The 22,332-nt window shown below is 44.4% G+C and overlaps 1 protein-coding gene across 1 annotated transcript in view; it reads right to left on the bottom strand.

Moving 5' to 3' along the window:
* The window catches only part of LOC309361142 (steroidogenic factor 1-like), a gene marked incomplete at both ends in the record, with an annotated part of 51,535 nt that overhangs the window by 18,544 nt on the left and 10,659 nt on the right, over positions 1–22,332 (bottom strand). The window contains one exon of the mRNA XM_081896104.1: positions 18,825–19,570. Within this exon, the coding sequence (XP_081752230.1) occupies positions 18,825–19,570 (746 nt within the window). The remainder of the gene's footprint in view (positions 1–18,824; positions 19,571–22,332) is intronic.

The raw sequence follows: 22,332 nt of genomic DNA on the forward strand, positions 1-22,332 counted from the left end.
CACACACACACACACACACACACAAACTGTAAGGTGCCTTCTGCAATAGTAATAGCTCATTAGTGGTGGATTTGTTCTGGACAAAGTTCTCCCAAAGTTCCCATATTTTTGACACCTGGAGGGGCATCTCTTGTGTTATAGCTCAACAAAAGTGGGACAAAACAAACAAATAAGCAAATAGGAACATTTGTGGTATGCAATGTTGCAGGATTTCAGCAGGACGTTATGGGACAGGCACTGATTGGAAAGGAAGCAGTTTGTACCTGCAAACGTTTCAGTGAGGACATACCGCACTAAGTATAGCAAGATTGCCCATAAGTACCCAGATGCCTCCACGAGGAGGACAAGTCATCACAAACACGCCCTCAAATGCAAAGCAAATCCTGGCATCCCCACTGCCCAAGGCGGCTGCCAGCACAGCCAAGCCAGGGGTTCAGCTTCTCCAGGGACACCACCCGCAGAGAACAGTCTTCAGTCTAGGAGGCAGAAGTGAAACTGAGGATGGACGGGTGAGTGTCAGGGAGCACCTCCCCCCCCCAAAAAAAGGAACAGTTCAGTAAGCAGGGCAGTTTATTATTAGTTTAGTGTACATACTTAGATATCTGTGAATTGTCCCATTGTATAGTTCTCTGGGCAAAGCAGAATAAAAAGTTTATTCCAACCCCCCGAAAGGGTTCAGCTGAGTGGATGGAGAATATTACCATATGTGGTGGATGTGTGATAAAGTGAAGCCATTTTGGGAGTCGATTTATAATGAACTTAAGAAGATAGTAAAATATACCTTCCCCCAAAAGCCAGAGGCTTTTCTACTTGACTTGATGGGAAAGGAGATTACCTGTAAGATAAAAGATCAAAGATTATTCATGTATGCCACAGCTGCTGCAAGGACTTTGTTGGCCCAAAATTGGAAATCACAAGAAGTTCCTACCATTGCGGAGTGGCAGGCGAAGATGACAGACTATGCGGAGTTAGCCAAACTGACCGGAAGGATTCGGAATCAGGACGATCAGAGATTCCAGGAAAATTGGAGTAAATTTATTGTATATTTAAAGGACAGCTGTATAAATCTAAAGACACTAGCAGGACTGAAGTAACTCCTACAATGTAGATGATAGAAGATGTGAAAAGATAAAATACGCAAATGGATTTGATAAGGGACACCAACTGAAGGGAGGGAGGGAAGTCATAAGTTCGGCAGAGCAAAAATGTTTATATGTCGATTAATGTATTGAAAGAAAGAATGTGTAAAGAAAATAATAAAAATTTATTGGGGGGGGGGAGGGTTCAGCTGAAACACAGGACAGTCAAAAATGCCACAGCAAAATCCAAAATCCAGCAGAGAAAGTAAAACTGACTCCCAATCAAGCTTGTCATAGTCCCAAAAGCTCTGGGTAGTGTCAGTTTGGACAAAGTTACATTATGCCATTCCCTCATTTCTCCCTCTGCCCCACAAGAGTGCTACTTGCTACCTTGACCCTCTTTCAAGCTCCCCTCAGTCCACCTGCTTCCTCAAAATGTTGCTACTCTCCTGCAACAGACACCTTGACAGTGTTGGGATTTTTATATCTCACCAGCTGCGAGGAGCAGCACAATGGTTGTTGACATCATGTGATGTCTGTGAGCGTGAGACAGGAAGTCTCTGCTTGTTCTCATGTAACTGGAGAGTTACTTTCGCTTCTGAGTGAAGCGGGTGTTGAGTCGTACTTCTGTGCTTGCTGCTCAGGAGAGCAGACATGTTGGATGAGAGCTGCATGTACAGTCTGTAAATAAAGTAGTGTGTAGACTGCTGACTGTTTCTTTCTTCTGTGATGGGATACCAGAAGACGAGTGTGCTACTCGCAGGATGGAGGGGTCGCTTATTACCCATCTCTCTGGACTGAGGGCAATTTCCCGCCAGAGAGTGGCACCCTTCCTGGGGGCGTTTTTCCAACAGACAGTGTTGTGGAAATTACGGGGGAGGGGCACATCTTTCAAGTTGTTAAATGTTACAAATATTATGCATAAATATATCCTTTCAACTTGACAGCTCAGGGAAGTTACCTAGCTTTAACAATAATCTAAAATCAACTCCTTTGCCAGTTTCCTCCATTTCAATTCCTTAACAACAGTGTTGGCAAAAGTGAGCAGAGCATTTCATGGACTGTGAAGATGCGCGCGCGCGCGCACACACACACACACACAGCCCTACACTTCCTCCCGAGAGCTCTGACTTCTGCACCCATTGTGCAAGGCACTTATAATAGAAAAAAGATGGGTGTGGAACTAGGGAAGCAGAGGACACCAGGATTCCCCAGCAGAGAGTGACAATAATGCAGGAGCCAGGAGAAAGATTACTCAGGGAATGGGAGGTGGAGTTGCAGGAGACTTCCAAGACTCAACATTCCTGCCTCAGCCAATGCATAATCCCAGGAGCTGCCCCACTCAAGCAGTTCCTGTTGCTAGCAGAGGGCCAGTGTGGTGTAGTGGTTAAGAGCAGTATGTGTTTGGGGTCTGGATGTGGGTCCTAAAGATAATGTGTATTTCAAATGATTAAATATATTGAAATACAGAACTGACTCTAAGTTCATTCACAAAACTTTTTGGTTTTCTGGCATTCTCAATATAGGGGGTTCCTTTGCTTTCTAAGTTCACATTTCCCGAGGCATGCTTTAGAAATGCCTGCAGGTGAGAGATCCAAAATGATAAAATACATCCTTTAATAAAATGCAGTCAGGATGCAAAGAAAGAAAGAAAAAAAAAGAGTGGTGGACTGGTAATCTGATGAACGGGGTTTGTGTCTCCGCTCCTCCACATGCAGCTGCTGGGTGACCTTGGGCTAGTCACACTTCTCTGAAGTCTCTCAGCCTCACTCACCTCACAGAGTGTTTGTTGTGGGGGAGGAAGGGAAAGGAGAATGTTAGCCGCTTTGAGACTCCTTCCGGTAGTGGTAAAGCGGGATATCAAACCCAAACTCCTCCTCCTCCTCCTCTTCTTCTTCTTCATGCTCCTTATTTGCAAAGACGTTAATTACGCCTGCCCACCTAACAAACCTAGAGGGGAAATAGGCCCCCATTGTTGCCATTTTGCAGATGAGCAACTGAGCACGAGTCTAGGCAGACGGGCCCCTAGTACAGTGATTGAATCTGCAGCCAGCCAACCCAGACCTCAGAGACTACCACTTTCTCTTTCAACCTTGCCAGAAGTCTCCTCTTCCCTCCCTGTCCTACAAGGGTGTAAGCAAAGCACTATCTCTTCCAGCCCATAGAGTGCAAACAAAGTAATACCTGTTTCAAAGTGTGTGCATGGTGCAAACAAGGAAGAAATGAACATGAACAAAGTGCAATTCCCACAGTCTCTTTTTGTCATGAGATCACCTCTTTGCACATGCAGACTGAGAGTTTGCTTTAAGGACCTTCATGCTAATGGCTAAGGCACAGATCTCATCCAGGAGACCTAAGCAGAGACAGCTCACACCAATCAAAACATGATGCTACTGGAGCCCGCTGCTTGATGGTGTTAGGCAATGAGCCTCGGTTCACAGCCAAAAAGAGGTATAATCCGTGTGTGTGTGTGTGTGTGTGTGTGCGTGTGTGTGGGGGCTAGTGGGGAAAGGAGAAGGGCTTTTAATTGTCTTTGGAAACCTTCATAAAAGCAGGATGCAATGTGGGCTAGAACTCCACTGCTTGAAGCTGACAATTAACTCCTTGGTAGTTACAGAAAGTATCTTTTCTGGCATCAAAGCTTTCCATGAGGAATTAGGCTGGGGGGTGAGAGACACCTACAAGCCCATGTCACTCTCACCTTTGGTGCACAGCACTCCAACACAAAGAGCACTGGTCCCAAGTAGCTATTTAGAGGTGCAAATTGTTTCAAGGTCTGGGTAATGTGCCTGGCTTGTGTAACAAGGGTGCTACAGAGTTCAGGGAGTACAGAGGAAATGGGTGCCTTGAACTGCAAGTGGAACAGGCCAAGGACACAAGAAGAGCCCTGCTTGTTCAGGCCAAAGGGGCCCATGCAGTCTGGCATCCAGCTCTCACAGTAGACAACCAGGTGCATCTATTGGTAAACCAGCAAGCAGGATTCAATCACAGCAGCCTTCTGTCCCCTCCTGTAATTTCCAGCAACTGGCATTCAGAAGCATTCCTGCCTCCAACTGTGGAGGCAGGGCAGAGCCATCGTGGCACGTAGATGTCAATAGCCCTCCTATCCATGAATCAAGAACTCCACAAGATTTGAAAATCTCAAGCCAAATTCTTCCATGCAAGTCACCAGGAGGGTCTTGAACACACCAGTTTTGCCTCCAAAGGAGGGCGGGGTCTGTGTGTGTTGGAAGACGTGCAGCCTCTGCCAGAGGCAGGTTTAGGGGAGCGGGACCAGTTCAGTTGCGATGGGCGCAGAGCACCGTTGGGGACACTGCAACTATGTTGAGGAGGCGGAGGGGTGCTGAATTTGGGCGTTGCACAGGTCACCCATTGCCTCTGCTCCCAAACCAAGGAGAGCCCTGTGGAGCTTGGGGCTGCCAACTGCTTTCACTGCCCTTGCTTCTGCACCATTGAGAGCAGCCACAAAAAGGGGGAAAGGCAGAGGAGAGGCAGAGGCTTTCCCAAGCACCTGATCTCCAAGCCGCAGAAATTTCTGCAGGTGCTCAGCCTGCTGTTTGCAGTGTGTGTGTGTGTGTGTGTGTGTGTGTGAGAGAGAGAGAGAGAGAGAGAGAGAGAGAGAGAGAGAGAGAGAGAGAGAGAGAGAGAGCGCGAGAGAGAGCGCTATATTCTATGCCAAGGATCATTAGGAATAAGAGTGAAAATTAAACTGCCAGTACCATACTGCCGCTATGCACCTGGAATACTGGTTGCCTCATCTTAAAAAAGGACAGTGTAGAGTTGGGGTGTATGGCATGTTAGGGGAGGGGCAGTACCTCAGGTGGGGGGAACACATGATGCTCCTTCTGAGGTAGTTCATCCCCCTTTGGTCCCCACCCTGCACTCAGCTCTCAACTGTGGCTCCCAGAAGCTGTCAGCATGAGACAGGAGCCACAAGCCCAGCAGCAATGGCTTCGACTGGCTGGCTAAATCAGGTGAGGGGAGCTAATGGGTTTCAAACCCTCAGTGAGTTAGGAACTACCCCTGCATGCGAAGACAAGGTTCTCACGCATTGAACAGATGAGACCAAGAGCGGGTCAAGAAGGCAGTTTCTGCCTGCGCTGCAGAGGAAAGTGAAGGGTAGGTGGGGCTTGTCCACCTGGGAAGGGAGCCCATCTAGAAGAAAGAAAAGTGATCTTAAACATCTGCTGCCTTGCAAGATATCTTTGGGAGGAAAAAAGGCTAAGGAGCAAAACCGACACAAATGTGGAGTGTGGCGCCTTGCACGCCTCCTTCCGGCAACTCCTGCAGCCAAGCTGGTGCCAAACGTCTTGCTCTGCTCTCCTTTGGAAGCAGGCTGAGAGTATCATCTGGGCAGCCCAGGAGAAAGGCCTCTGGTTTCTTCAAAAAGGTATATTTAAATACCTTTTTCATTTCATTATAGATCATCTCCCAGAAAGCCTTAATCCTTGGGCACGTCCACCAAAGGTGAAAGAATGTACCTTCATTCTCTTTACATTTCCAACACTTATTATCGGGCAAATGATTTACTTTTGCAAGCTTGACTGGTGTCATGTACCACCTGTATATCATTTTCATAATATTCTCTCTTAAGGCATTACATGCCGTGAATTTCATACCTGTGGTCCACAACTGTTCCCAGTCAGCAAACATATTATGTCCAACATCTTGTGCCAATTTAATCATAGCAGATTTAACCGTTTCATCCTGAGTATTCCATTTCAACAGCAAGTTATACATTCTTGATAATATCTTAGTTTTGGGGTCTAACAGTTCTGTTTCCAATTTTGATTTTTCCACCTGGAAGCCAATTTTTCTGTCCAAATTGTAAGCCTCCCTTATTTGATAGTAATGAAGCCAGTCTCACACTTTATCTTTTATTTTCTCAAAACTCTGCAATTTCAATTTGTCACCTTCCTGTTCCAAAATCTCCCAATATTTCGGCCATTTGGCCTCCATATTGAGCTTTTTCTGAGCCTTCGCTTCCATCGGTGATAACCACCTTGGGGTTTTGTTTTCAAGTAAATCTTTATATCTTATCCAGACATTAAACAATGCTTTCCTGACAATATGGTTTTTAAATGCTTTATGTGCTTTAACCTTGTCATACCACAGATATGCATGCCACCCAAAGACGTTATTAAAGCCTTCTAAATCCAAAATGTCTGTGTTCTCAAGAAGCAGCCATTCTTTCAGCCAGCAAAATGTTGCTGATTCATAATAGAGTTTAAGGTCTGGCAGGGCAAATCCACCTCTTTCCTTTACATCAGTTAATATTTTAAATTTTATTCTGGGCTTCTTGCCCTGCCAGATAAATCTAGAAATATCTCTCTGCCACTTCTTGAAACAGTCCATTTTGTCCAGAATTTGCAACGATTGAAACAAAAATAACATTCTTGGCAATACATTCATCTTTATAACAGCAATTCGACCAAGCAAGGAAAGCTTCAGGTTTGACCATATTTCTAGATCCTTTTTCACTTCTGACCAACATTTCTCATAGTTATCTTTAAATAAATTTAAGTTCTTAGCGGTCATGTTAACCCCCAGGTATTTTACTTTCTTAACCAGTGTTAAACCTGTCTCCTTCTGAAACCTCTCTTTCTCAATCGGTGTTAATTTTTTCTCAGGAACCTTAGTTTTTAACTTGTTCAACTTAAATCCTGCCACTTGACCAAATTCTTGAATCAGTTCCAATACTCTTTTAGTACTAGATTCTGGCTCCTGTAGTGTCAATAGTAGGTCATCTGCGAAAGCTTTCAATTTGTACTGTTTGGCTCCGACCTGTATACCTTTGATCAGATGGTCCCTTCTGATCATATTTAGCAAAACCTCCAAAACCGAAATAAAGAGCAATGGGGAAATTGGGCAGCCTTGTCGTGTCCCTTTCTCTATCTTAAATTCCTCTGTCACCACATTATTAACTATTAGTTTAGCCTTTTGTTCTGAGTACCGTATTTTTCGCTCTATAACATGCACCTGACCATAACACGCACATCGTTTTTAGAGGATGAAAACAAGGGGAAAAACATTCTGAATGAAACAGTGGATGTATCATTTTTGTGCTTCATGCTGTGGCCACAGACATGTGATCTGATGGTGAATTTGGGGTGACCCAATGCAAAGATCCTGAGGATCCATGTGGATCTATGCTTTGTAACCACATTTTAAGTAGGGAGCGAAGGAAAAACAAAGAAGACATGAGAGGGGTGTGCAGAGAAGCAGCTGGCTAAGAATGCAGGAGAGGGATTTAACGGGAGGGAGGAAAGAAAGGCAAAAGTTTTCCCCCATCCAAGCCAGCCATCTCTCTCTCTCTCTCTCCCTCCCCCCCCTCTCTCTCTCTCCCTCCCGCCCCTCTCTCTCTCTCTCCCTCAGCAGCAGCACGGGAGCACAGACCTCTGCTTTCCTCTCTGCTTGCCTGGAGGGGAGGGGCTTTCCCTGCTCTTTGTTCCGTTTCAGCAAACACAGCAACGAAAGAGAGGAGGGTGGGCAGTAAGACCCTGAGGCAGAATGCAGGAAAGCAACCGCTTCCTCTTTTCAGGTTTCCCTTCTCCGTGAAGCGCAATTTTATTTTTGCCTGATTTTTCGGCTCCAGGGACCACACATTCGCTCAATAACACGCACAGACATTTCCACTTCCTTTTTAGGAGAAAAAATCTGCGTGTTATAGAGGGAAAAATACGGTAAATTGCACCTATACCATTTTCAAACCCTTGACCAACCCCCATCCCCTGAAGATTTTTCTTCATAAAACTCCAAGAAATATTATCAAAGGCTTTCTCCGCATCTACAAAGATTAAGACTGCTTTGGTATTAATGTTCGCTTGCAGCTTCTCCAAGATGTTAATTATATTCCTCGTATTGTCAGACAAGTGTCTACCCGGGAGAAAGCCAGCTTGGTCTTTATGTATCTCCTCCACTAATACTTTTTTTAGTCTTTCAGCCAAAATATCTGCAAAAATTTTGTAATCCACGTTAAGCAGGGATATGGGGCGGTAGTTCTTAAGTTGTGTCTTTTCAGACTCAGTTTTCGGTATAAGTGTAATATAGGCTTCCTTCCACGACTCTGGCGCTTTTCCCCCCTCCAAAATTTCATTGCATTAGTATTAGTGGAGGAGATACATAAAGATCCAAGTGTTGGAAATGTAAAGAGAATGAAGGTACATTCTTTCACCTTTGGTGGACGTGCCCAAGGATTAAGGCTTTCTGGGAGATGATCTATAATGAAATGAAAAAGGTATTTAAATACACCTTCCTGAAGAAACCAGAGGCCTTTCTCCTGGGCATGGTCGGCCAATTGGTGCCAAAGAAGGATAGAACTTTCTTTATGTACGCTACAACAGCAGCAAGAATACTCATCGCAAAGTATTGGAAGACACAAGATCTACCCACCCTGGAAGAATGGCAGATGAAAGTGATAGACTATATGGAACTGGCAAAAATGACTGGCAGAATCCGAGACCAGGGAGAAGAGTCGGTGGAAGAAGATTGGAAGAAATTCAAAGACTATTTGCAGAAACATGGTAAAATTAATGAATGTTAAAATGATGTCGGATTGAAATGAAGAGGTCTTAGCAACAAGGTTAAAAAGAATATGTAAAAATGGATTGATAACGGATGAAAATATAAAGCTATAATATGTTAAGATATAGAATTAAGATAAAAACAAAGAGGGAAAGGATTTGCTGAATTAACCATGTGAACTGGAATACAAAAAAGGGAGGTGTGAGGAGGTCAGGGAAACAAGTAAATGAAATATAAGATATGAAAAAATTGATTTGTTTTTTAACTCTTTTCTATTTATTTTTTCCGTATTTTGCATTTTTTCTATGTATTTTTTACTTTTTTATTTTACTTTTTTCTTCTTTTTTTATTCTGTAACTTTTTTTCTCTTTGTAAAACTTTAATAAATATCTTTTTAAAAAAAACAAAGAAGGAGAGCCCACCACCACCTTCCCAGGTAGTCTATTCCACTGCTAGACAGTTCTTACAAACAAAGAGGGTAAGGATTTGCTGAATTAACCATGTGAACTGGAATACAAAAAAGGGAGGTGTGAGGAGGTCAGGGAAATAAGTAAATGAAATCTAAGCTATGAAAAGATTGATTTGTTTTTAACTGTTTTCTATTTATTTTTTCTGTATTTTGCATTTTTTTCTATGTATTTTTGTACTTTTTGTATTTTTCCTTTTTCTTCTGTTTTATTCTGTAACTTTTTTTCTTTGTAAAACTTTAATAAATATCTTTTTTTAAAAAAAAATTAAATATATCCACTCTTGATTCATGTATTTCCAGAGTCTTCTGAAAGTGCAGAATCAATATTTTGTCTCTCTCCTCTTTTGTTCAGAGGGTAATCAAACAGTCTCTCACCCTGTTCTTTCTCCCTCCTCTTCCAAGTCTGAAAGCGCTTACTATCTTGAAATCTTGCTTATCTGAGTCTAGGTTCCAAAAGTCTGCAAATTCCTGCGTAAGAAAATCACTTAAGTTATCTTTCTTAAGTTCAGGTACAGCCCTGATCCTTAGATTTGTCTGTTTTTCCTTCAATTCAATCATGGACAGTATCGACCTGTGATCCTTGAGTTGCCTACATATCGGTGGTATCTTTTCCTCTACAGCCAATGCTTTTTCCTTTGCTTCTTCAGCTGTCTTTCGATTCGAAGTAGATTCCTGCAGCAATTTCTCAATAGATTCTGTATTTGAGTTCACCTTCTGCCGCAAGTTATTGATGCTTATAGTGTTTTGGTCAATTTTAGTTGTTGCTTCAGCAACTTGTTTACTTAATTTTTCCAAAGATTCATAAATTTTGCCAAATGCTGAAGCTAGACCCTCTTCAGATGCCATTCCTTTTGGCCCAACTTGACCAGAATCTTCCACTAGTGGAGCAGAAGGGCCAGATGCTGATGCTCTTCGCTGCTGCAGTCTAATTTTACCCGATCTTGTTGTTTTTTCCTGAGGCAAGTTTGCCATAACACTTTATCTAGGGATCAAGGTCAATCCCATGGCCAGAGCTTGTTTTGCAGTGTAAAATTCCCCTGGCCAGTTTAGAGTGGAAAATTCCCTGGCCAGTTGTAGCAATTTCAAAGTTCCTCTAGGGGGACACAGTAACAGTCAATACTTGTTACAATAAAATAACTTTTCCAACTTTCCCAAATCCCCCATTTAACGAAGTAAGCAACAGTTTCAACTTCCTTCAACTCCGGAGAAACCCTTCAGAATCAAAGTATCTCTCTTGCAGAGTTGACTGTCAAAAAGTTACATTGTCCATAAACAGCGCGATTCACAGTACGGCAATTCTATTGTCCCTTGACAGTCCGTTCCCAGGCATTAAGTGGTGGTCTTTGTTCCCTTTTCTCTCTTTTTTTGCAGGGAAAAATGCTCCCCCCTTTCCCCTCCCCTCTCCTGAAACTCAGGGAGGGAGTTCTCTTATATTGATGTTAGGATTTAAGTCCTTTTAAAGCGATTTTCCAAGTCTTGGCTTAGACAGTCTTTGCTTTGATCTGTTTACAAGAAACGGAAGGCAGACTTCCTGTTTACACCTTCCCGCTTCGGTGCCAAATTAGTACTTTTATCCCTTATTCTCAGATCTTTAAACTTGACCTACTCACGGGTAGTTGTTTGATAGCCGAATTGTCACAAGAAAAAGGTCAGCGCTCTCCGGCAACAGCTGTGCGGCTTCACTCCACGGAAGAAGCAACTGACTCTCAGCACCGTGCCAGACACCCCGTTTCGCTCCGGAGCCCGTAACCGGGTTCCTTTGCAGATTGGGGGGGGGGCGCTGAAGGTGCCCGCCGAGTCCCACGGTCACAGGCTTCACCCGCCTGTGGTTTCAGAAGGGTCCCCGCTTCGCCGTAGCGGCAAGACCCGATTTCCGCAGAGCTAAATCCCTCAGAACTAGAGGGAATCCGCCATTGCGATGGCGCCGCCTCCGGAAGTGCCTTCTTCTAAGGTTTTTAAGCAGAGGTTGGCCATCTGTCCTGGATGCTTTAGCTGAGATTCCTGCTTTGCAGGGGGTTGGAGGTCCCTTCCAACTCTACAATTCTATGATTCTATGAAGATAATTACAGCTGAGTCCAAGAGCAGCCATGGCCCTCCTTTGCAGACCATCCCACTACAGACTCTCCAATGGGCTTTCAAAGTATTTATCAGACACAGGAGAGCCCCAGGGAAGAAGGCTTCCATCAGGAAACTAGCCACAGATCTTGGAAGCAAACGAAGTTCCAAAACTGGTCATTGTACATTCATGATGGTATCAGTAGAGATGTAAAAATTCCAGAAATTTTGATGCCATGAGAAAAAAATGTTCCCCTCCCCCTGTTTTTCCCCAGAAAAAATAGAAATTTTGGGGAAATTGAAAAAATGTTCAGTGTGGAGTAGTTTTACAAATTGCATGAAATGCAATGTATGTAAAAGTATTATGCTTGCAATGAAACAGGTAACCACCTCGCTTTCCCTCAAAAGCAACAAAAAAAGCAAGAAACCATCAACATAAAAAATAATCAGATTTGCCCCTTAGCACCAACAGCAAATGAAGTTAAGGTCCACCTCAATATTTACGGTAAGCTCCATAGAAGGTCTACCCTTTGAGTAGTGCTTTAAAAAGAAAAGAAACAGAAGACACAACATATACATGCAGTTTCTTCTATCTCATTTTCTGAACTACTGCTATCATTTCCATTTCTTCTTCCTCTTTGTCATTTTTCTCATGGACTTCTAAAAAACAGCTTTCAATTTTTTTGCATGCCAGGCTCAGAAGTGTTGTACTAAGGCTCAAACTCTGTTTGAAAGGAAAAGGAGAGTGTGTGGGTTTTTTAATTGAATTTGTTATTATATATTATAAACTGCATGATAGTAAGACAGCTTCTAAACAGTTAACAAAAATATACAACAGAACATTAAAATGATTGATAAAACAGTTAAAAGCAGGTATTTAAGAGTATTCAAAAGATGATTAAAGTCAGCAGTGGTTAAAAGGAAGTAAATCACATGCAGCTTCTATGTGTTCAGATGGAAACAGCCCTAACGAAAATGTTTTGAGCAGTTGCCGGAAAGAGTACAGTGAGAGCACCTGCCTCCTGGTGTCAGTGGGGGGGAATTGAAAAATTGGGGGAGGGACCAGGCTTTTTTCTGTTTTTTCCCAAAACCGTTTTTTTCAAGAAAAATTGAAAAAAAATATGTGTGGAATATTCAAACTATATCAAACTATTTTTTAAAAAAAATTCCGGGGGAAAAGAGTTTTGGGGAAAAACAGAAAAAAACCTGGGGTTTTTTTCAATTTTTCCGGGGGGTTTTCCAGGCCTTCCCATCTCTAGGTATCAGGGTGGTTATAGGTTATCCCACTTTCAGGACAGTTTGCCCCTGCAAAAGTTTCAGGGAGCACAACTGGTGCAGGCCCCATAACTTCCTGCTGAAATCCTATAACATTTCATACCAGAAATGTGAGGGCTATTGTGTGGAGCAGTGGGCTGGGGCGTCTTTTCATTCAGCATCTGTTGCACAAGAGTTGCTCCTTCAGATAGTAATAGCACAATAACACTGCAGAACAACTAATAAAGCAGAATGATATTTGGACAGTCTGGTGCAACTACACCACAAACGCGCTCTTATTGTGTCAGTGAAATGCTGCAAAATAGAACCCACACACCAGTCTGGAGGGAGAGCCCAGACACTGCAATTGTCCAATCTATCGGCAGGAGGCGGGAGTGGGGTGGAGGGGGTCTTTGCTTCTACCACCAAGGCACTTTCCTGCCCTCTCCAATTATTTCAGAGTCACTTTTGCAAAACATTTTCCATCTCCCACAGTTTGAACACAACACCACTCCCCGCCCCCGTGTTGACTCATCAATTCACAGCACTGATCACTTGCACAGTACTAATATCTTCAAATATTTTTCTTTTTTTTTTATTACAGTGGACACTCGGGTTGCAAACGTGATCTGTGCGGGAAGCACGTTCGCAACCCGCAGCATCCACAACCCGCAGCGCCGTGTCTGCGCACGCATGGGTTGCAATTCAGCACTTCTGTTTTGTTTTTTTTTAAAGATATTTATTGACGTTTCCAAAAAGTTATATAAAAATAAAAAATAACAAAAATACAAACAAACCACATACCACAACAAGTATAATTTCAATCCCTTATTTTCTTATACCTTACTTTCCCGACCTCCTCATACCTCCCCTTTCTGTATTCCAATTTCTAATTAATTAATCACAGCAAATCCCTCCCATAATTTCTATTGATTTTCAACTTTTCTTTTCTTAATTATATAATCATTACAGCTAGAAACCACTTAATTTCTAAACCAACATTGTTCTAACATTCATTTATTTTGCAATGTTTCTTAAGATAGTCCTTAAATTTCTTCCAATCTTCTTCCGCTGTCTCTCTCCCCTGGTCTCGGATTCTGCCGGTCATTTCTGCCAATCCCATATAGTCTATCACCTTCATCTGCCATTCTTCCAAGGTGGGTAGATCTTGTGTGTCAGGGGCTCAGGAGCAGAGGCACAGGAGAGGGAGGAAATGGAGAGCGAGGGGGAGGAATCCGAGGGGAGCGTAGGCGATGACAGTGGTCCAAGGGATTCCCTGAGTCTCTCCAGCGAATCGGAAGATTCACAGAAGGGGGCGCCTATGGCCAGGGCAAGGGGAGTGCCTAGGGGGACACCCCAGGAAGAAGGGGCCAGAGGGGACTCAGAGAGCAGCAGTTGGAAATCAGGACCAGCTTCCCCACCAGAGCGCAGTGGGGGGGAGGAGTCCCAGGTATCGGGATCAGGCTGCTCACCACCAGCGAGAAGAGATGAGTCAGGATTGACCACGCCTCCATCGGAGAGCGCGGAAACGGTCGAGAGGAAGGTTGGAGGCTGGGCGCGCGCACCAAGTTCAAATGTACAGGCGAGCGGCACAGCAGGTAGCCCGGATAGGGAACCAGGTCCTAAAGCCCGCCGGAAGGAGGGACAAGAGTCAGGGGGGTCAGCGTCAGAAGACTCCAGAAAGGGGGAGACCCCGGGGGGCAGAAGGACCCAGAGGAGGAAAGAACAACGGAAGAGGTGGAGTAAGGCTAGAGTCTTAAACTGGTGTACAGGGGGCGGAGACTCAGACGGAGCTTCGCCGGTCTAGGTTCTAGACGTAGAGCTGCACGCTGCAGCTTGTAAATGGAAACTGAACTTCAATAAAGACTTTTGTACTTTACCACCGGCTGGCGTTGGTCCTCTGTGAGCTGGGACCTAGAGGCAGCTCTGACATTGTGTCTTCCAATACTTTGCGATGAGTATTCTTGCTGCTGTTGTGGCATACATAAAGAATGTTCTATCCTTCTTTGACACCAATTGGCCGACCATACCCAAGAGAAAGGCCTCTGGTTTCTTCAAGAAGGTATATTTAAATACCTTTTTCAGTTCATTATAAATCATTTCCCAGAACGCCTTAATCTTTGGGCACGTCCACCAAAGGTGAAAGAACGTACCTTGATTTCCTTTACATTTCCAACATTTATTATCAGACAAGTGGTAAATTTTTGCAAGCTTGACTGGGGTCATGTACCACCTATAAATCATTTTCATAATATTCTCTCTTAAGGCATTACATGCCGTAAATTTCATACCGGTGGTCCACAACTTTTCCCAGTCAGCAAACATAATGTTATGACCAATATCTTGTGCCCACTTGATCATAGCTGATTTGACCGTTTTATCCTGTGTATTCCATTTCAACAGCAAGTTATACATTTTTGACAATTTTTTTGTATTGGGTTCTAGCAATTCTGTTTCCAGTTTTGATCTTTCCACCTGGAAGCCAATTTTCCTGTCTATCTTGTAAATCCCCATTATTTGATAATAATGGAGCCAATCTCGCACTTTATCTTTTAATTTCTCATAACTCTGCAATTTCAGTTTATCCCCTTCTTGTTCCAAAATTTCCCAGTATCTCGGCCATTTTGACTCCATATTAAGTTTTTTTACAGCCTTTGCCTCCATTGGCGACAACCACCTTGGAGTTTTATTTTCCAGCAAATCTTTATACTTAATCCAGACATTGTACAATGCTTTCCTGACAATATGATTTTTGAAAGCTTTATGAGCTTTGACCTTGTCGTACCACAGATATGCATGCCATCCAAAAGCATTGTTAAAACCTTCTAAGTCCAAAATGTCTGTATTCTCCAGAAGCAGCCAGTCTTTCAACCAGCAGAAAGCTGCTGATTCATAATATAGTTTAAGGTCTGGCAGGGCAAATCCACCCCTTTCCTTTGCATCAGTTAATATCTTAAATTTTATTCTGGGCTTCTTGCCCTGCCAGACAAATTTAGAAATATATTTCTGCCACTTCTTGAAACAGTCCATCTTGTCAACAATTTGCAATGTTTGAAACAAAAATAACATTCTAGGCAATACATTCATCTTTATAACTGCAATTCTACCCAACAAGGAAAGCTTCAAATTTGTCCAAATTTCTAAATCTTTTTTCACTTCTGTCCAACATTTCTCATAATTATCTTTAAACAAATTCACATTTTTAGCTGTCATATTAATCCCCAAATATTTCACTTTCTTAACCACATTTAACCCTGTCTCTTTCTGAAACCTCTCCCTTTCTATAGGTGTTAAATTTTTCTCTAATACCTTAGTTTTTAATTTGTTCAATTTAAATCCTGCAACTTGACCAAACTCTTGAATTAATTCTAGAACCCTTTTAGTACTAGATTCTGGCTCTTGTAATGTAAGTACCAAATCATCTGCAAATGCTCTCAATTTGTATTGTTTAACTCCGACCTGTACCCCTTTAACCAGCTGATCCCTTCTAATCATGTTCAACAAAACCTCCAGGACTGATATAAAAAGTAATGGAGAGATTGGGCACCCCTGACGTGTCCCTTTTTCTATCTTGAATTCTTCCGTAACCACATTATTTACAATTAGCTTTGCTTTTTGCTCTGAATATATTGCACCTATACCGTATTCGAATCCTTGGCCTACCCCCATCCCCTGGAGATTCTTCTTCATAAAACTCCAAGAAATGTTGTCAAAGGCTTTCTCCGGGTCCACAAATATCAAAACTGCTTTGGTATTTATATTCACTTCTAACTTTTCCAAAATGTCAATTAAGTTCCTTACATTGTCTGACAGATGTCTTCTCGGGAGAAAGCCCGCTTGGTCTCTATGAATCTCCTCCATCAAAACTTTTTTCAATCTCTTAGCCAAAATGTCAGCAAAGATTTTGTAATCCACATTTAGTAACGAAATAGGGCGGTAGTTCTTAAGTTGAGTCTTTTCAGTCTCTGTCTTCGGTATAAGTGTAATAAAAGCCTCTTTCCACGATTCTGGTGCCCTTTTCCCCTCCAAAATTTCATTGCAGACTTCCTTCAAAGGTTGTAGTAACCACTCCTTCAAAGCTTTATAATATCTGGAAGTCAACCCATCTGGTTCCAGAGATTTACCCAATTGCATGTTTTGAATGGCACCTTCTATTTCCTGTTCAGTTATTTTCTGATTTAAAACTATTTTACTTTCATGAGAAATTTTTTTCAATCCATTTTTCTCAAGAAATTGTTCTATGTCCGATTCTTTCTGCGGCCCTTGTGAATAAAGTTATTTAAAATATCTCTGGAAGCAGTTTCTGATCTCAACTGGATTATAGATGTTCTTTCCTTCCACTTCTAAATTTGTAACCGTATTCAGTTTTTGTCTTTTCCTCATTTGCCAAGCCAATAATTTACCACATTTATCTGCTGATTCAAAAGTCTTTTGTCTCATTTGTTTAATTTTCCATTCTATTTCTTGATTCATCAATTCCATGTATTGTGTTTGATATAACTTAATTTCTCTCAAGATCTCATGAGACTTTAGTTTTGATCTTAATTTCCTTTCCCCTTCTTTTATCTTCTCCAAAATCTTATCTTTCTTCTCATTTTGGCTTCTCTTCTTTATTGCATTTTGTTGTATCAAGAATCCTCGCATAACGGCTTTACTTGCATCCCAGATTACTCTTTTTTCAACATTGGTCTTCATATTTATTTCAAAATAGTCTCTCAAAGTTTTTTGGGCCTTTTTGTATACTTCTTCATCTCTAAATAAGGTGTCATTCATCCTCCATCTGAAGGAGCCAGCAGTTATTTGCTTCATCTCCATCTTTACGGCATTATGGTCGGAGCAAGTTTTGGGGCAGATTTCTACTTTTTTTATCTTTGGTGCCATTCCTCTAGTAACCCATATTTGGTCAATTCTAGTCCATGTCATTTTGGCTTCAGAAAAGAAGGTTCCCTCTCTCTCAAGAGGGTTTTTTGTTCTCCAAATATCAACCAAATTCAGCACTTCTGCGCATGCGCAAAGTGCAATTTAGTGCTTCTGCGCAAGCACAAGTGCTGAAACCCAGAAATAACCTGTTCCAGTACTTCCAGGTTCGGCACGGTGCGCAACCTGAAGCGTCTGCAACCCGAGGTATGACTGTATTATTAGCATTAGCATTTATATCCCAGCTTCCCCCCCCCCCCCAAGGAGCTCAAAGTGGTGTACATGGTTTTCTCCCCTTCCTCATTCAATTCCCACGACAACCCTGTGAGGTGGGTTAGGCTGAGAGAGGCAGTGAATGGACCAAGGTCACACCCAGTGAGCTTCATGGCAGCCAGGTGGGGATTTGAACCCTGGTCTCTCCCAGGTCTTAGTCTGACACTCTTAACGACTACACCACACTGGTTCTTTCTTGTAGCCAGCCTCTGATTTCTCCATCCACACCCTGCTGGCCATTCAAATACAAATCACAAGACCTCAGCCCAGATCAAGCCACAGCACCCATCCCGTCAGATTCCCATTGCTTGGAGCCACCCTCAAGCCTCCCATCACCGGGAGAAATCCATCTCTATATAATTTATTAGTTTATAGGTTGTCACTGGAAGAGGACAGAAGAGCCCAAACCCAGGAAAAACCCCAGAAGCAATCTATTCCACCTCCATGCCCAGAGGTGAGGGCCTAAGGCACGCCCCCTATCGGTGACCCCGGGGGAGTTCCTAGTTGATGTGCATCAGCAGGACTCCCCCTACTGGTGGTTAACCCTTCCCGGACTTCAAGCGGATTGGCTGAAGCCGGATATAGTCGGTTAGGACCAATGCCTAAGCCAATACCGTTCATCACCTGTAACCAATAAAGTTGTGGCCTTATTTAGCCCATTAACCTTAATAATTGTGTCATGTGTCTTTATTTCCACTGGGGGGGGGGTGGCAGGAACTTGCCACGCAAGCAGGACATTTACTGGGGGGGGGTAGCAGTTCTCTCCCACTGTTGAGCCCCAGGCAACTAGTATTCACTCTGGAGGTGCCATCATGACTAGTAGCCACTGTTCACCTTACACCCCACACATTTGCCTAACCCTCCTTTTACTGTTATATCACATTTATATTCTACCTGGGCTCCCCTCTATTTTATCCTCAAAACTACCGGTATGCTGTGAGGTACACACTGGTGTTAAGTTCGTCATCATTTCAGGACAGACTGCTAAGAGAATTTTGCTCCCAATCTACTGTTAACTTTTTTGTAGTCTGACACTCTAACCATTGAGCTCTGCACGTGCTCAAAGCAGGCCTCGCTTCAGCCAGCTCCAGCCACAGTTCAACCTTCCTCCTCACCACCCACCCCCACCCCAAACAAAGCAAACAAAGCAACCACTGGAAACATGTCCAAGTCGGGGAGATGTAGGTCGTGGGAAGCCATTTCCTCTCAGGGTTCATCCCCCGCCCCGCGAAAAGCAACAGCCCCCCCCTCACCTCCAGCTCTTTGAAGAAGATGCAGCTGCGTGCCCACTCCACGATGGCGAAGAGGGTCTGATCTGCCATCTTACACATGAGGCCAAAGGTGCTGAGCTTGTTGTGGAGGCCCTTGCTCTGCTCCTCCTGCAGGCAGGACAGGATGCAGGCCTTGACTTGCGCCTCGTCGGGCTCCTGCTCCAGCAACTTCAGGATCACGTCGGGCATGTCGGCCCCAGTGGCTGGGGAGCCGCCGCTGGGGTAGACCTCTGGGTAGGGGTACGGCGGAGCTGCCTCGTTTGGATGCATCACGTATGGGTCCGGGAACTTGGACTTGATGGCCCAGCTGGCGAAAGGCGGGTAGTGGTAACCCGAGAGCGGCCCGTGACCCGAGGGCACCGGCATGGCCAGCGCGGCCGTCCCGTAGGAGCTGCACTCATAGTCGATGGGCATCATGGCGTTGGAGCTGCTTATCCCGCTGCCACCGCCACCGCTGCTGGAGCTGCTGCTGCTGCTGCTGCTGGGCAGGGGTAGCCCCTTTGCCACCTCAGGCTGGTGGTGTTGGCTCAGACCGTGCAGCGAGGCCGACAGCCCGCCGGACTCCTCCGCCACCTGCACCGGGGACACGATGGGCGGCTGGGCCGCCGTCTCCAGTTTGAAGCTGTTGGCGTGGATCAACGCCTTCTTCTGCTGTTTCATGGCTCGGTCCTGCTTGTACATGGGCCTGAACCTGTTCCAGCCACCCCGCATGCGGTTGGCACGCACGGCTGGAGGGAGGAGGGAGGGAGGAGAAGAAGGGGAAAAGGGAGAGAAAGCGGGGAAAAGGCGTCAGACAAAATCCGGCCAGGAAGGCCCAGTGTTATGTATTGAAATTCTCACCCTGGCCAACAGGGGTATTGTGTATATAGTTTTCACTCAGGTCCACGTAAGTTAATTTAGGCGGGAAACCCTGGGCTGTTGTTGTTACAATGTTGACAGCCGGCTGAGCTGTTTGCTGTTCAGTTCAGTTCCAGCTTACTTATAAAGAACTACTTGGAGAAATCTCTGTGTTGTCTGCTATGTCCACCCACTATTTAATACTGGCGACGGGGATGGGATCAGATGGACATCAGAGCACAGCCACATTTGGACACTCACTGAGCAAAATCACTGAACAGAACCCAATTCAGAGCTGACCGTACTGGCTAGAGCACTGTGTTCCATCCATCGCCCACCACATCGGCATCGGAACCATGGCTTCACTCGTGCCTCTACTGCCATTTGCCCCAGCTTCTGAATCATGGGACTCCTGTCTTGCTCGGTTCGGCTGCTGCCTCCAAGCAAACGAGCTGACGGAAGGGTCAGAGGAGAGTAAGTGGGGCCTATTCCTCAGCCTCTGCGAGCCCGAGGTGTTTGAGATGGCCCGAGTTTTGGTCGCGCCACTAGCAGTCCAGGCAGCGCCATGGGACGTGCTAAAAGAGAAGCTAAAAAACCACTACGCCCCGAAGCCATCCAAAATTGCTGTCATAGTGGCATAGTGATTAGTTTACTAGGACCTGGGAGAGACCTGGGTTCAAATCCTCCCACTCGGCCTCGAAGCTCCCTGGGTGTGGCATTAGAGGCCAGCCCATAGAAACCAACTCCTAGGGGTCGAGGTCCCTTTGCCCACCCCCTAACAAAATATTCGAGGGGGACAGTCCCCCCCCCCCCCGGTTGATGGGCATTGCTACTCAAGTGATGTGATGTGTGTGCAGGAAGGGGCTTACCTGCCCTCCCACAATATTTCATACAAGTTTGCCCCCTGGACCAGTCACTGCTTGTCACCCTAGCCTACCTCACAGGGTTGTCCTTGGGATTAGATTGCGCCACTCTGGACGCTACGTGGATGTCACATTGAGCTTCTCCGAGGAAAAGAGGAGATATAAATGCAAGTAATGAATGAAAAAATAGCATCCAACCAGGGAGCATCCTTCTCTTTCGTTCCCTTTTTCATGCACCCATTTGCTCCACGCAGAATAATAGAAGAACATAAGAACGTGGGGCAGTTGCCTTTTGCCAAGTCAGAGACTCCTGGTCTATAGAGCTCAGAATTGTCTCCACTGACTGGCAGCATCTCCTCATAGTCTTCTCCCAGCCCTGCTTGCTGGAGATGTCCCTGGGGACTAAGCCTGGGACCTTCTGAACTATAGCTCTTCTCCGCCCCTCACGGCGACCCCTGGTGGATAAAGCCACGCAAAGGCCAGTCGCAAGGCATCACAGGGTATGGGCACTCTGCATGCACTCAAAGGCACTGCAATGATATTGCTAGAGAGTGTTGCGATGGGATTCAATCAGGAAGGGAGAACCCTGTACCTCTGCCACCTTAAGCGCCTTGGAGAACGAGGTGGGATATAAATGCAAACAAAGAAATATTTTGGACTACAACTCCCATCAACCACCATCAGCTGGGGCTGAGGGGAATTGTAGCTCAGAAACCTCCAGGATGAGGCCCAAGGTTTCATCACACCTGCTCCGCCAAGGCACAGAACAGAAGAATCTGGCGGACACTGGTGGGGGTTCTAGCTAAGGGTCCATCTAACCCACCGGTATTGTCTGCTGTGCTGGCAGCAGCTCTCCGGCCAAGGGTCCTTTTAAGGGGGGGGGTGCCAAGGATTGAACCTGGGGCCTTTGGCATGCAAAGTGGGGGCACTTCACCACCGAGCAGATCTCCCCCCCCCATGGTGCCTGCTATCAGAGGGGTTCCAGCCAGCCAGGTTCTGCACAATGGGCGTGCCCAATGGACTCCAGTGAGTCGGGACCGTGGCCGAGACACTCGGTACTGCTCAGGATAGGAGGCTATTTCCTTGCAACGGTAGAAAAAGCTGAGCACCTGCCGGAATAAATGCTGGGATTTAAACAAAAAACAAATCTTAATATTATTTTTATTCCTTTCCCCTGGGATCTTTGGAAAGGGAAGTGTTTGCTAGGGTTAGAACTTTTTTACAACCTCATGTTCCTGTAGCTTAGTTAGATGAACTTTTGCCTAAAAACAAAGGAATGAACTGTCATTTCCAAAACTTTTGAAAAAAGGTCACCCTGAAATCAATACATTGATTTTTGTATATGTAACTGTATAATGTATTATGCATAGCATGTATACAGGAAAAATAGAGCTTGCAAATTTTCTAATACATGTACAATGTTTTATACATGGTTCATCACTTCTATTGCTGAGAATAAATTGAGGATCTTGTGCGACATTGTAATGATTATGATTATGATTATATTTATACCCTGCCCATCCAGCTGGGTTTCTCCAATCACAATTGCATATTGCCACAGAAAGAAATATTAAAAATTAAGAAGTTAATTTTTTGCCCAAAAATCTTTCCCTATAGACCAATATTTGGATTCTTCTTGAACATTCGCCAAAGTTTTAGGAAGTTCCAGGCAGCTGTAAAAGTTATAAACAGTTCCATGAAGTTTTTAAAAGTGCTGATAGTTATGAGTAGTAACTTTACATATACAGTGTTTCCAACTTTTCATTTTAGGGCAACCTTTTTCCATAACT

The sequence above is a fragment of the Podarcis melisellensis genome (genome assembly GCF_964234715.1).
Source record: "Podarcis melisellensis genome assembly, chromosome: W".
NCBI lineage: Eukaryota > Metazoa > Chordata > Lepidosauria > Squamata > Lacertidae > Podarcis > Podarcis melisellensis.